Consider the following 15,450-nt stretch of genomic DNA (forward strand, 5'->3'; position numbering starts at 1 on the left):
TAAATAAAAAATATTAAAAATATTCAATCACATAGTGACACATGTCACCATCGGATTGAAGATTAAATTTATTGAATTAAATAAAAGTTAGGACTAAATTAATAGAATGTGTAAGTAATAAAGACTAAACGTATAATTATACAAATTTTATTAACTGCCACGTCATCTCCTCTATTAATATTTAACGACAAGTGGCTTAACTAACAATATTTAAATAGCTAGGTGACTCGATTGACAAAAATTGAGAAATCGGTGGTTAAAGTAAAATGGGTAAATAGTTAGGTGATCAATGGTATAGTTTACCCTAAAAACTAATGTTTTATAAATTATATTTTAATTAAATTACATTTAGATTTTTAACTAATTTATAATTATATGTTTAAACGTTTTATAAATTAATTTAATAGTGTTGATCATTAATGATGTTCATCATTAACGATATTCATTCGTGCTCTTCAAACGTGACAACATCATCAATAATTATGTATCTTTAAATTCTAATATTGTGAATAAAAAATAAACTGAAATGTTTATTTATAATATTATATCTGATTAATTAATTAATAATCCGAATACCAATAATTATATAGAAAATAAATTGGACCTTATATATGCTCGCTATCTTTTTATCTCTTAGAAAATTTATAGAGTTATTTAAAAATAAGGCAACGTTGCATATGGTCCCTTTATAATTTCCAATCGTTTTGTTTCGGCCCAATGTACTGTGGTTGGGTTGGTTTAAGATCATACGAACTCCAGTAGCTTAAAGGCCCAAACTTATGTTTGGTTCTGCTGGTTCAATTACAAGAAAGATATTACAAAAATGAGTGTTTTCTCAAAAATTATCGAATATACAAATTAACCATTTAAGAATAAAAAAGTATTATAGAAGGAAAAATAAAAGGTAAACCAAAGTACTCAAATAAATGATAAATGCAAAATAAACGAATTGTAGACCGTGAAAGATAAACACCAACATACAAGTACATATAACAGTAATGGTTTATTGACAAACTAACATCACTGTAACTCAATAATAACCTATCTTCGGTGATTACGAGTGTCTATCAATATTCAATCCGAGTGTCTAAAGTAGACATAGATAAAAAGAATAATCAAGTAAATGACGTGTGTAGAGACGATGTCAATCATAATATTGAGAAGAAGAAAAATATATGTTACAAAAACAGAAAACATATTTTATAAGTAGAACAAACCATTTATTATTTAGTCTATTTTCATAAAAGAAGGAAAGATTAATTAAAAAAAGACTGTTATCATTTCTGGAGATTAACAGCCGAGAATTTTAAGCATCAGTACGTAGGGAACGAAACAACAAGGGAATCCCATGTTGTGGCTTGAGTACAAGACTCGGTAATGGTGAGTGGACAAAGGCAGGGGAGAGGGTGAAACTATAGCGTTGCAGAATCATGGAGAGAACAATCTTTATTCCGGTCATTGCGAAGCTCATTCCAACACAGGATCGAGGTCCGAATCCGAAAGGAACAAATGCAGCCGTGTTGTAGTTGGTAGTTTTGGCGATCCGTTGGGCGAATCTCTCCGGTTTAAAAAGATGAACATCATCTCCCCACAAGTCAGGGTCATGGTGAAGTGCTAGGAATCGTATGTCGAGCTCTAAATAAGTAGGCACCATTAGTTTTCCTACTCGGACTTGTCTTTCCACTTTTCTCGGCGTGCTGTTTACCGGAGGATACAATCGTAGAGTTTCATTGATAATCATGGTAATCTGTAAGAGAAAAGGAATCAAACATGAACTTACTATATTCAAAATGGAGAAAGACCTGAATCCTAAATGAAATGAATATGGTCCATATTTGATCTAATTCAGATTGATCAGATGGAAAATCAACCGAGCTAATGAATTGGTTAGAATTGCTTACGGTTTTTAGTTTGGTGATCCCTTCATAATCTGGGTTTTGATTACCAAATACCTCCATCACCTCTGTTCTTGCTTTGTCTTGCCAATCTGTGTGGATTGCTAAAAGAAGCATCTTGTACTGAAAGCCTGTTTTTCTCATCTGAATCATGACAGGCATTTACAAGCAACCCCATGAAATCACTGCCGAAGATGTCTGCTTCTCCGATCATACTCTCTTTTCTCTTTACTTAACTATCTTCATCACAGAATCATGTATGTTTTTTGCCAGTTTATCTGATTCAATTTCGTCAGCAGATTTCCAAAAGTTGCTGCAAAAGCAAACCAGACACGAATAAACCCATGAGTATTCTATAAGCAAAAGCTTAGACGAACTTACCTGATGATGGGAATCCTTGATTTAAAAAAGTTTTTGCCTGCCAATACTGATAACTTCATCAACATTTCGAAAATCATCTCCCACTCCAAGTGATTGCTACCAAAAACTACTCTTGATATCACTTCTGAAGCTAATAATTTAAACTCTTGGAACACTTCCACCTCTTTGCCTTGTTGACCTTTCCATTTCTCGAGCATCGATTCGACGCTAGAAATTACGACCGGAAACATATTCTAATAATCGAATTATACATATATTATTAGTGATAGACGATGATAATGACAAGAATATATCTTTAAAACAAAAGTTTACTTTCATATCTCCCCATGAAAGGCGTAATTAGCCAACTTCCTTGTCTTACCATTTGTCTCCTTCGGTTGTGCCAATCCCGTCGCCCAATATCTTCTCGAAGATATACGTAGGTTTTCTCTTCGTAAAAGCTTTTTCACTGTTTCTGAGCACCTCTTCACCAGTTCTGGTTCTGTAATCACGAGTTGAGCTTGAACTCCATTCCAACTAAGTAGTTCTTCCCTGGAAAAGAAATTAATTAAAATTTTCTTCATGGAAGCTAACTAGGAAATATAAACGCTCACCGTATTTGTCGATCCAGAATTATAATGAGGCATTACTCTGGGGAAAATCATGTGTCAACCCATGGGTTTGGTTAATGCTTCCCTTTGCATCTGAACAACTTGTTTGTTGTTTCCATGGATGAATTCATAAGGAGGTCCATATATTCCTTGGGAATTCATGATGAACTGTATACGATGAGGTATCCACCAGTACTTGTAGACGACAGACAGGAGAGCAATGAGGAGGTAAATGCACAAAGAAGCTGTGAAAAGGAGAAGAAGCATTCCCATGGTGTCTGTTTTCTTTAACGGGTGAATCGAATAGATTTTTGCAGTGTTTAATATGATTTCAAGCTACGATGATCTTACACCCTATGACTAAAGCCATTGATATAAATATACATAAATTTTATGTTAGGATATAACATATAAAATTCATTTTTTTAATTATATTTCTATTTTCTAAGATTTTATTTTTACTAATTTAAATTGACTCATATAGTACACTTAATTTTGATGAAATATATATAATTTATCTAAATTAAATTATATGAAAATTTAAAATTTTGTAAATGATTACAGCGAAAGACGTCTACTTGATCATCCATAGAAATAAACGAGAATTGTGAAGGTCAAAATATTAGGTTTGACTGCGATCAGTCATCCACAAGCTGCGGCCTCGTTCAACTAACTAGTAATTGGAGAAAATGAAATTCTTTAATCAAACTGAACGGAATCCAACATTTGAAAAACTTAAACTTGTTCAACGGTGTTACATCGCCGTACAATCTACGACTTATATTTATATAATTAGTTCTGGCCATAGGTTTTTCTTGAGGGCTTTCACACTGACATTTTGTCCACTTTCTATTATTTACGAAAAATATTTTATTTTATATCAATTTTCTATGATAAATTGGACTTATATATAAGTTATAGTTATTTATTATCCTACTATATGAATTTCTTTCAACCCTAAATCTTTTCCGCTTTTTTTCCTTTTATTTTATTTTACACATAGTGTCATCAATTTTAATATCGGTAGTCGGTCATTTGTATTCTTTATTTCTTATTTATTTTTTATATGCATATTATATTTTTATTTTTTTTATTTTTAATAATTCTACGTTTATGGTATTTTTTTCATATATATTTATGACACGTTTTAATTGTTTTATAATTTTTTTAAAGATTGGATTTAATATTGCCTCAACTTATCAAGACAATGCTTATTTTTTATTCCGTTGATTTTTCCTACTTTGGACCTCGGATTGAACTTAGATACATGGTTTGGCATTCATAGATAGCTTCCCACAACGCTTGATTTTGATTTGCGTTTATCAGTGGTCTTTATCTGTCTTTTTTTCGAGTTTCTTTGATGAGTTTTAACTTTTTTCTTGTATGATCCTTAAATGTTCTCGAGTGACTGTTGTGTCAATGGTTATAAGAAAATATTCTAATTATGTATTTAGTTTTCGAACTTCTTTGTAATTTTGAATATTTTTTAATTACTATAAAAAAGTTATAGTAAAAATATTCTCATTTTTTAAGTCATTAAATTTTTAATGATTGATAATTAAAACACATAAATAATATTAATATTATTTTTATTGAAAATTAATTCAGTAGTTAAACTAAAAAATTGACAATAAAATTAATGACTAATGATAGAATCTACTCTTTACTTTTTCTCAAATTTTTACTTTTCAATTTCAGTGACTAAATATCAATCCTTGAAAAACAAAGAATTAATCATGATGTGACAAAGACTACTATATTTCTCCCCTTCTAGATTTCTAAGAATAAGGCAACGTTGCAAACGGTCCACTACATATATATAAAAAAAAAAAGCAATTACGAACTTGAAACTTAACTATGAATTATCATAAAAAGTATAAAAATGTATAATTTTATTTATCGTTATGATAATTTGGTATTACGTGTTATTTTTGTTATGGTATATCTCTTGATTAGAAAAAGTCTACAATTTTGTATAATTAGATATTTTTTATAATACTTTATCTATATATTTAGAATTGTTCACGAAATAATTTATCAAATTAATTTTCTCAATTTTCACATTTATATTTGTCGGAACCATCTTTCGGTTGGGCCTTGGAATTGGGGCTTCGACTTGGATTAAATGAATTAGAGTCACCACCGACCACTTTAAAACGAATTTAGGTGGGTCGGACACCATCTTACCCTGATCTACGTTGTACTAGAAACGTGTCGGGTTCGAGAGTCGGTTACGGTCAAGGAAGGATTAGCACCCTTGAACCGCCCTTTCGGTACCAATTAATTTGTCGGTTGTCTTTAATTGCAAAAATTAAAAAATTTAAATTGAAATTCTTAAAAAGAGTCCAAAAATGTTAGGAAATAAAAAGAATAAATAGAAATTTAAATAAATTAAAGAAAAGACATAGCGAAAAAATAATAAAAATAATAAATAAATAAATAAACAACAGAAAATCAAAAGGGAAGAAAATATATATTAAATAAATAGAAAGAAAAGGAAGAATGTAAAAAATAATAATAAAGTAAGTATATATATATATATAAAAGATGTTAAAAATAAATAATATATAAAAAGCAAAGGAAAATATAACAAAATAAAATGAGTAAGAACATGAAGGACCAAACAGTGATTAACCCTAAAACTTCATGCCAAATTAGTTACCAAAACAGAAGATACACAAATAGAAGGGTCAAATTCAAATATTAGCACAAAAACATAAAACATAAAAAATGGGACTAAAATATAAGTACTGAAAGTTTAACACTCAAAATATAATAAGGCAAAGGTTCATCAAGTGGCTATAAAATTAAATCACAAAGCATTAGGGACCCTAAGTGAAATTTAACCTTACGTGAAATTACAGACAAAATCCTCCTCAAAACGACGCCGTTTTACACGCGATATAAAAGGCCAAAATTAGGCCAGAAATCACACAATCCCTCATTTTTTCTATTTCTCAGCCGAGAGAAGAGAGGGGGAGAGAAGAAATTCTCTCAAAGGCTTGAACAACCGCCTTGCCACCGGTGGGTTCTCCGTCGCTTTGGCCACCGCAGACCGGTGGTCGCTGCCGTATATCGGTGTCGAAAAATAGAGAGAGGGACACTATTTGACGCGTCTTTCCACCCTCGTTGCAGATCCGGGGTTTGTTTCGCCTGGAAATTACCCAAAGTCCGTAGATCTACGAATAACTTTTCGTATTTTTTTTGTTTTTCTTTTGCTTTTGTTCGAATGGCTTCGAGTTTCTCCTTGGTTGATTTGTGTTGGTATTTTGGCTTTTTTGGTGGTACTGTTGTTGTGTGGTTTCGATGTTGGCTTGTTCTCGTTCCACTGTTGGTTTCGATTTGCTCTCTGTTGGTAGTTATCTTGTATGATGGTCAAATGATGGCCCCCCTTCTCGTTGCCCTAACCGGGGGCTTTTTATAGCCCCGATGTTGGTTGTTTGGCTCCCGAAAATAACGGGGTGTGGGTTGTTGCTTGTTCTGATCTTCCCGTTCGTGGTACCGGTCGCCTCAGGATGGTTCAGTCTAGTTGGTGCAGCCGGAATGGGCGCTGGGTGTTGATTGCTTGGCTCCATGCTTCTGGAACCTCCTATGCGACGTTGTGACATGGCTAATGTTAGGGTTATGACAACCCTAAACCTAACCGGGCTGGATCAGACCCATACATATTAGACTACATTTTGGACCCTGACCGTGACTTGTTATTGGACCTAACAAAAAAAAACGAGTAAATAATAAATAACATAATAAAAATAAATAACATAATAAAATGATATATATATATATATATAGATATATATGATACTATACAATATATTTAAAAAAATTGTTTTTAAAACTATATAACATATATTTCAAAAACTATTTTTAAACTATATAATATATTTTAAAAAAGTTTTCAAAACTATATATTATATAGTTTTGAAAATGATTTAAAAATATTATATAAGTTTTCAAAAAATATTTTTAAAACTATATATTATATAATTTTTCAAAAATGTTTTTAAAAACTATATATTATATAATTCTTCCAAAATGTTTTTAAAGTATATGTTATAATTTTTCAAAAATGTTTTTAAAAACTATATATTATATATTTTTCCAAAAATATTTTTAAAAGTATATTATATAATTTTTCAAAATGTTTTCAAAACTATATTATATATACTTTAAAAATATTTTCAAAACTATACAATATATAAATTTTCGAAAATCGTTTTCTGAAAATTATATATTATATTTTGTCAAAAACATTTTCACAAGTTATATTACTATATATATACATATAATAAATATATATATAAAACAAAATAACTCCAGGCGAAAATGAGTGTCTAGAGCTGCCCCTCTTTGTCCTTTTTCGTGGAACGAAAAATAGGACAAAGACAAAAAAACACAAATTTTTGTTCGGTGGAGTTAAAGAATAACTCCATGTCGAATTGAGTTCTGAATGGCTCATCCGTCGCGAAGTTGAGTCCATCTTGAAATGATATAGAATTGAAGCCGCAATTCGGGATTTGAATCGGGATGTGGCTTCTCGTTGCCAAATTGTAGTCAACTTCGATCTTCTTCTCGGTTTAAAGACCTCAGTTAAAAATTTGACTAGAAAGTAATTCTTTGACACCGCCATGTGGTTGATAGACCCTTGAGCTGAATGAAATCGAACTCGAAAGGTCCTCGTTGACATATAGCTTTTCTCGAATTAAGCTATGCTGTCGGAAAACCAAATTTTTTTTTCCACTATGGCACGGTTAACCAAGGTCTTCTTCTCGACTTGAAAACCCCGACTGTAATCGAACAATAGTGTGATTGAGGTGTCATCGAGCTTAATGGAATCGAACTCGACAATTTATTGACAGATAGCCCTTCTTACCTTGAGCTATGCTGTAAATTTGGTTTGCCTCTGAGTTGAATGTAATCGAACTCGGAGGTCTTCGGTTGGTAGATAGCCCTTCTCGACTTAAGTTATACTGTAAATGATGTGCCTTGGAGCCGAGCGTAGTCGAACTCGAAGGTCTCTGGTGACAGATAACCCTTCTAGCCTTGAGTTATACTGTAAATGATGTGCCCTCGAAGTTGAGTGTAATCGAACTTGAGGGTCTTTGGCAAATAGCCCTTCTCGACTTAAGCTATGCTGCAAATGATGTGCCTTGGAGCTGAGCGTAGTCGAACTCGAAGGTCCTTGGTTGGCAGATAACCCTTCTCGACTTAAGTTATACTGCAAATGATATGCCCTCGAAGTTGAGTGTAATCAAACTCGGGGATCTTTGGCAGATAGCCCTTCTCGACTTAAGCTATGCTGCAAATGATGTGCTTTGGAGCTGAGCATAGTCGAACTCAAAGGTCTTCTGTTGGCAGATAACCCTTCTTGACTTAAGTTATACTGCAAATGATATGCCCTTGGAGCTGAGTGTAATCGAACTCGGGGGTCTTTGGCAGATAGCCCTTCTCGACTTAAGTTATACTACAAATGATGTGCCTTAGAGTTGAGCGTAGTCGAACTCAAAGGTTTTCTGTTGGCAGATGACCCTTCTTGACTTAAGTTATACTGCAAATGATATGCCCTCGGAGCTGAGTGTAATCGAACTCGAGGGTCTTTGGCAGATAACCCTTCTCGACTTAAGCTATGCTGCAAATGATGTGCCTTGGAGCTGAGAGTAGTCGAACTCGAAGGTCTTTGGTGACAGATAACCCTTATAGCCTTGAGTTATGCTGTAAATAATATGCCCTCGAAGCTGAGTGTAATCGAACTCGGAGGTCTTTGGCATATAGCCCTTATCGACTTAAGCTATGCTGCAAATGATGTGTCTTGGAGCTGAGCGTAGTCGAACTCGAAGGTCTTTGTTTGGTAAATATTCCTTCTTGTCTTGAGCTATATTACAAATGTTGCCTTAAAAAATGGCTTCTCTTCACAGGTCTAAGCCGGTCGTAGCTCTTCAGGTGGTTCCTTTGAGCGGGTCTGAACCAAGTAATATGATTTTTGGATGGCTTCCCTTCACAGGAAAGTCCGCTGATAAATTTCGTCAGTCAGATATCTTCTGTCGTGGAATTGAAATCTGGCTTGAAGACATTAACTGGAAACATGTTGTTCATTGTTGAGTTGAGCTGAATTGGATTTGATCTGAATTGGTTCTCGAACCTATCTGAAATTCATTTTGAGATCTGTAGATATGTCATGTCGGTTGAGGTGTAGCTTCTCACTGCTGAGTTAAACAACTACCATCGTTCTTTAAAGGCGCTTGCGAATCGAGTATCCTTCATCCTGAAGTCAAAACTTGACTCTAAAAGCTGTAAAAATCATGTATGCTAAAATGATGAATGCGATGCACCTAATAATGTCTAAGATGCATGTAACATGAATGAATTATGTGTTATCTCTTGGATTGGAGTCTCGTGCTTTGTCTGCCAATCTGGTCCATGGAATCGATCGTGCCCCATTTGCTTCTCGAGCTTTGGCTTTACAGACCTTTCATATTTGAGACTGTCCTGTTTGAAAATGTTTTCCTCATTTTTCTTGTTTTAGGAGGGAAAAAGATAAAAATTCTATAAAATATTGTTCGTAATTGAATCAAATTATAAACTTGAGTTCAAAGAATATCAAAGGAAACAATAGCTCTTTTAACGCTTTCAGAGTTACAGCTCTTTGACAAATGTTCAAATGGATGAATTGGCTTTAGGTTGGCCTCCTTTCTAAGGTTTCGGTAACCCAAAATGCCATTTTTTTAAATATCGCAATATGCTTTGGCATTTCAATTGGGTGCTGATAAAATGACGCAACTAGCCTGATCAATTACTAGACCTTCTATTTCGGTCCTCTGAAATCTTCCATTTGTTCAAGCTTGTAAGCTTCTCTAACTAAGGTAGTGCAGAAATATCGGTCTAAAAATGAAATTCTTGAGTGCTCGTGTGAATTTGACTATAACATGTGTTCCTTAACTCCCTTAGTCCATCATTACCGAAAATTTCTTGCTTTGATAAATTTGATTTAACTTGTCGTTAACTGGCTAACTGAATCCATAAAGCCGAGACTTTTAACCAATTGCTTTAGAGGGACAGCTTAATATTATAATCACTCTTATCAAGTTAACTGAAGGGTTCATTTCATCACAGAGTCTTCAGCCTGATAAGAGCAGTGGAGTAAACACCGAATTGCCAAGTGTCCGAGCAATGTCATGGTTTGAACATAATCTACTCATAAGGCCAGGGCTTTCGAGTTTCCTCTATAACCAATTGCCTTAGCGGAATAACTCAGTTTTTACAGATTTAATTTCTTAAGATTGTCAAGAAGAACCTGTTATAGCCTAAGTGTTGTTAAAAGTCAAGGAATCTCATCTTTAGAGTTCAATTTTCAAGCAACTGGCCTAAACTAGATTTGCTTACTCGACTATTCCATCTGTGAAGATTATTATCATCACTGAACGCCTTAAATAAAAAGTATAGTAATGTCATATGTAAAAGGATGCCTCATATTGTCCGCACCTTATGAAAGGAAAATGTCACATTGGTTAATTGCAAGAGCATGGTACGGTGTTTGAGTGTATATTCTGGGTAATGTCAAAGTCATTGTTTTAAATCATGTTACTTTGTCAGGGATTCATAACTTTGAACCATTTACAGAGCTTCTTAATTCAGTTGATATTCAAAGAATTGCAACTTTTCATCACAGAAATGCATGATGCATGCAATGTTTGAGGCATTGATCCAAAAAATGTGTCTGTTATTAGGAATAATCCTTATTGGGGACAAAAATGTTTTATCTTTTAAGAGAAAAATATCCTGACAGCTTCTGATATGTTGACTAGTTTTATGCCTTTGTCTGTCACCGGTTGAATAACATGTCGAACCGCTCTGGCTTCTCTGGATGAACCATGCAAATGAAAAATTGTTTGCCCCAAAAGAAAGTCTCGAAGGACTGCACCTCCGGTTTCATCTCTCTGCTGAGTCTGTTCCCTAACGACAACACCATTGGAGCCCTCCATCGATAGAAACTATCCGAAGTTTGCTTCTTGGATTCGTCAGTAATGGCATTCAGCTCAGCTAGGGTTTCACCATCTTGTTCTCGTAGTTTCGAAAGGAGCGTCCAGGTCTGTAACTTTTTCCTCGTTTTGCTCTGCAACCTTTACCAGTCAGTTCTTCAAAGATAGACTTTCATTGTGCTTGATGTAGACCCTGTTCATTCTGAGTCCTTTATAATACAACAGAGTGATATACTCTTCAATTGTGGGCACCACATCTTCTAGATTGAATGTGACACATAGTCGCCTTGACTGTCCTCTGCATTTTCATCTCTTGTATTACGACCCCTTTGTCCATTAATACAGATTATTCATGTTTAACAAACACATTTTTAGTGGATCAATACATCTTTTAAATGATGCGAATAATGAAAACAAAATGAAAGATAACAAAAAATAAAAAGAGTTAGTGATGTAAATAAAAATAAAAATAATAAAAATAAAAAATCATACCCCATATGATATCTACCCCACATGCTTTAATTCCTACTCAGACATGATCTCTATTCCGCATGCTAATTTCAAACAAATCATAAACCGCATATTTGTCTAGTTCGCATGTTTTGAACAGAAAGTAAAGCAAAAAATAATTCAGGCATCCAAGAGTTTAGAATGAGGCTTTGGGGTGGGCTCTAATTCCCTGTACTCTCCCGGTTTATGTTCTAAAAAGGTACTCGAGTTCTCCTTTCCGGTGCCCCCTTGGGCTTGCCAGACCCTTAGTCCTAAGCCCATTACAAGCTTGTGTGGACTAAGTTAAACTCGAGAGGAAACATTCCCTTATGTCCGCACGGTGAATAAATTCACACGAAGACATAAGGTATATAAATCCCAAAGGTTACTTGCTAGGCCTGCACGGTGAATAAATTCACACGAAGGCATCGCTTTCACCCCACTTAAATAGGGTTTGGAGCTCGGGTATAGAGCCTGAGATGAAACTTTTTATTTAAAAAAAATCTGAAATCATTGAAAAAAATATCAGTACAACTATTTACTTGAAAAATAATCAAAGGTAAATAATTTGAATCGAATAAATAAATTAAAATTTAAATTCACTATTTTTGCATAAAAAGACAATCGAAAATTAACTCTGGCCTGACTCACTTACCTCTCCCCAGTGGAGTCGCCAAGCTGTCGGAACTATCTTTCGGTTGGGCCCCGGAATTGGGGCTCCGACTTAGATTAAATGAATTAGAGTCGTTACCGACCACTTTAAAACGAATTTAGGTTGGTCGGACACCATCTTACCTGATCTACGTTGTACTAGAAACGTGTCGGTTATGGTCAAGGAAGGATTAGCACCCTTGAACCGCCCTTTCGGTACCAATTAATTTGTCGGTTGTCTTTAATTGCAAAAATTAAAAATTTAAATTGAAATTTAAAGTATTCGATTTGAAAAAACTTAACTTTGATCGATTGAAATTCTTAAAAAGAGTCCAAAAATGTTAGGAAATAAAAAAGAATAAATAGAAATTTAAATAAATTAAAGAAAAGACATAGCGAAAAAAATAATAAAAATAATAAATAAATAAACAACAGAAAATCAAAAGGGAAGAAAATATATATTAAATAAATCGAAAGAAATGGAAGAATGTAAAAAATAATAATAAAGTAAGTATATATATATAAAAGATGTTAAAAATAAATAATATATAAAAAGCAAAGGAAAATATAATAAAATAAAATGAGTAAGAATATGAAGGACCAAACAGTGATTAACCCTAAAACTTCATGCCAAATTAGTTACCAAAACGGAAGATACACAAATAGAAGGGTCAAATTCAAATATTAGCACAAAAACATAAAACATAAAAAATGGGACTAAAATATAAGTACTGAAAGTTTAACGCTCAAAATATAATAAGGCAAAGGTTCATCAAGTGGCTATAAAATTAAATCACAAAGCATTAGGGATCCTAAGTGAAATTTAACCTTACGTGAAGTTACAGACACAATCCTCCTCAAAACGACGCCGTTTTGCACGCGATATAAAAGGCCAAAATTAGGCCATAAATCACATAATCCCTCATTTGTTCTATTTCTCAGCCGAGAGAAGAGAGGGGGAGAGAAGAAATTCTCTCAAAGGCTTGAACAACCGCTTTGCCACCGGTGGGTTCTTCGCCGCTTTGGCCGCCGTCGTATGTCGATGTCGAAAAATGTAGAGAGGGGCACTATCTGACTCGTCTTTCCACCCTCGTTGCAGATCCGGGGTTTGTTTCGCCTGGAAATTACCCAAAGTCCGTAGATCTACGAATAACTTTTCATTTTTTTTTCTTTTGCTTTTGTTCGAATGGCTTCGAGTTTCTCCTTGGTTGATTTTTGTTGGTATTTTGGCTTTTTTTTTTGGTGGTACTATTGTTGTGTGGTTTCGATGTTGGCTTGTTCTCGTTCCACTGTTGGTTTCAATTTGCTCTCTGTTGGTGGTTATCTTGTATGATGGTCAAATGATGGCCCCCCCTTCTCATTGCCCTCACCGGGGGCTTTTTATAGCCCCGGTGTTGGTTGTTTGGCTCCCGATAATAACGGGGTGTGGGTTGTTGCTTGTTCCGATCTTCTCGTTCGTGGTACCGGCCGCCTCGGGATGGGTCAGTCTCGTTGGTGCGGTCGAAATGGGCGCTGGGCGTTGATTGCTTGGCTCTATGCTTCTGGAACCTCCTATGCGGCGCTGTGACATGGCTAATGTTAGGGTTGTGACAACCCTAAACTTAATCGGGCTGGATCGAGCCCATACGTATTGGACTATATTTTGAACCCTGATCGTGATTTATTATTAGACCTAACAAAAAAAATGAGTAAATAATAAATAAATAATAAAAATAAATAACATAATAAAATGAATATATATATATATATATATATATATATATATATGATATACTATACTATACAATATATATATATTTTAAAAAATTTGTTTTTAAAACTATATAACATATATTTCAAAAACTATTTTTAAACTATATAATATATTTTTAAAAAGTTTTCAAAACTATATATTATATAGTTTTGAAAATGATTTAAAAATATTATATAAGTTTTCAAAAAATATTTTTAAAACTATATATCATATAATTTTTCAAAAATGTTTTTAAAATCTATATATTATATAATTCTTCCAAAAATGTTTTTAAAAGTATATGTTATATAATTTTTCAAAAATGTTTTTAAAAACTATATATTATATAATTTTTCCAAAAATATTTTTAAAAGTATATATTATATAATTTTTCAAAATGTTTTCAAAACTATATTATATATACTTAAAAAATATTTTCAAAACTATACAATATATAAATTTTCGAAAATCGTTTTCTGAAAATTATATATTATATTTTATCAAAAACATTTTTACAAGTTATATATATATATATATATATATATATATATAATAAAAATATATATAAAACAAAATAACTTCAGACGAAAATGAGTGTCTACAATATTAATATTGGGTCTAGTTTTGAATGAAGGTTTTAACTTTATGTTCTTCACGTCTTTTGAGCTTTTATATTAGAATATATATTATTTTTATTTTATATTACTTTTATGTTTAATGAAAACTTAATTTTATTTAAAAAAAATTAAAAAGTAAATTAATACTTTTATTATAAATATAACAATTTAGCTTTTAAAATATAAAATCCTAGGCAGCTTAGGTTTAAACTATAAATGTTAAACCGAAAATCTCTCAACTTTAGAATATTTTATTTTCCACCAAATACTACCATTAAATTCAAACTTGTTTTTTAATTTGAATGAAGGCACTAAATTCTTGGGTGCTTATTAAAGTCTTTACTTTCAAAAACATCAGTAATTCCATCACTGTCTTCATCAAGGTAATGAAATCCCTTTTATTTTTCTCTTTTCACTGTCAAGGTCCCTTTGATTTTCATCGATGAAGATGATTCTATCTAAATTGTTTCAGGTTGAGAAGTAAACTAAAGATTGAATCATGGGAGCTTGTTGTTCTTGTTTCTGTATCCGGGAACCCGAATTTGTTTCCCCTCGTCGGACTCGGAACTGTATCCGTGCCTTGTGGGACAAGGTATAATTTCAAATTATTTGTTTCTAGCTTCATCCAGTCTTATTAATTCTTCATCCGCAGTTTACCGGTTTAAATGGAAACTAGCAATTGAGTCCGGATCGAAGTTCTCATACAAGAAACTTGAAACCGAAGTTGCTTGTGCCAATGCATCATCAGAAGACGAGGATGTTTGTTCCACATGTCTTGAAGGTGTATATATATATATATGATCAAGTAATTATTAAATGGGGCTTTAATGTACATTGTTTAATAGACTGACTTCGCCGATCGGTTCTCCGTCGCAGCGTACAATCCTGAAAATCCGCAAATAGTTCTTCGATGTTCCCACGGTTACCACCTCGGTTGCATATATGAGTGGATGGAGAGATCAGCAAACTGTCCAATCTGTGACAAGCTAATCTGTTTCTTACAAGCTCCTGCAGTTGTTCCATTTGCACAACATTCATTTAACATGTTATTCTTCGGATTTTGCACATGATGTTATTTGATGAAGTTTGAAATATATAAATAATTACGAAGAATCAAAA

General features: G+C 33.2%; 1 protein-coding gene across 1 annotated transcript; it reads right to left on the minus strand.

Moving 5' to 3' along the window:
* Window positions 1-1,278: 1,278 nt before the first annotated feature.
* Window positions 1,279-10,738, minus strand: LOC120156447 (cytochrome P450 CYP749A22-like). Its single transcript, XM_039167775.1, has 4 exons — window positions 10,734-10,738; window positions 9,349-9,352; window positions 1,902-2,012; window positions 1,279-1,747 (listed from the first exon to the last, which is right to left on the minus strand). Exons 3-4 carry the CDS (start codon window positions 2,010-2,012, stop codon window positions 1,307-1,309), a joined length of 552 nt encoding a protein of 183 aa, XP_039023706.1. The 5' UTR covers window positions 9,349-9,352; window positions 10,734-10,738; the 3' UTR covers window positions 1,279-1,306.
* Window positions 10,739-15,450: the final 4,712 nt, after the last annotated feature.

The sequence above is a fragment of the Hibiscus syriacus genome, unplaced genomic scaffold, assembly GCF_006381635.1.
Source record: "Hibiscus syriacus cultivar Baekdansim isolate YM2019G1 unplaced genomic scaffold, ASM638163v2 tig00111220_pilon, whole genome shotgun sequence".
Taxonomy (NCBI): domain Eukaryota; kingdom Viridiplantae; phylum Streptophyta; class Magnoliopsida; order Malvales; family Malvaceae; genus Hibiscus; species Hibiscus syriacus.

Coding starts and splice junctions, on each gene's coding strand:
- LOC120156447 (XM_039167775.1), bottom strand. CDS start 2,012: ATGCTTCTTTTAGCAATCCACACAGATTGGCAAGACAAAGCAAGAACA. Junction 1,748..1,901: donor GGATCACCAAACTAAAAACC/GTAAGCAATTCT, acceptor TTTCTCTTACAG/ATTACCATGATTATCAATGA.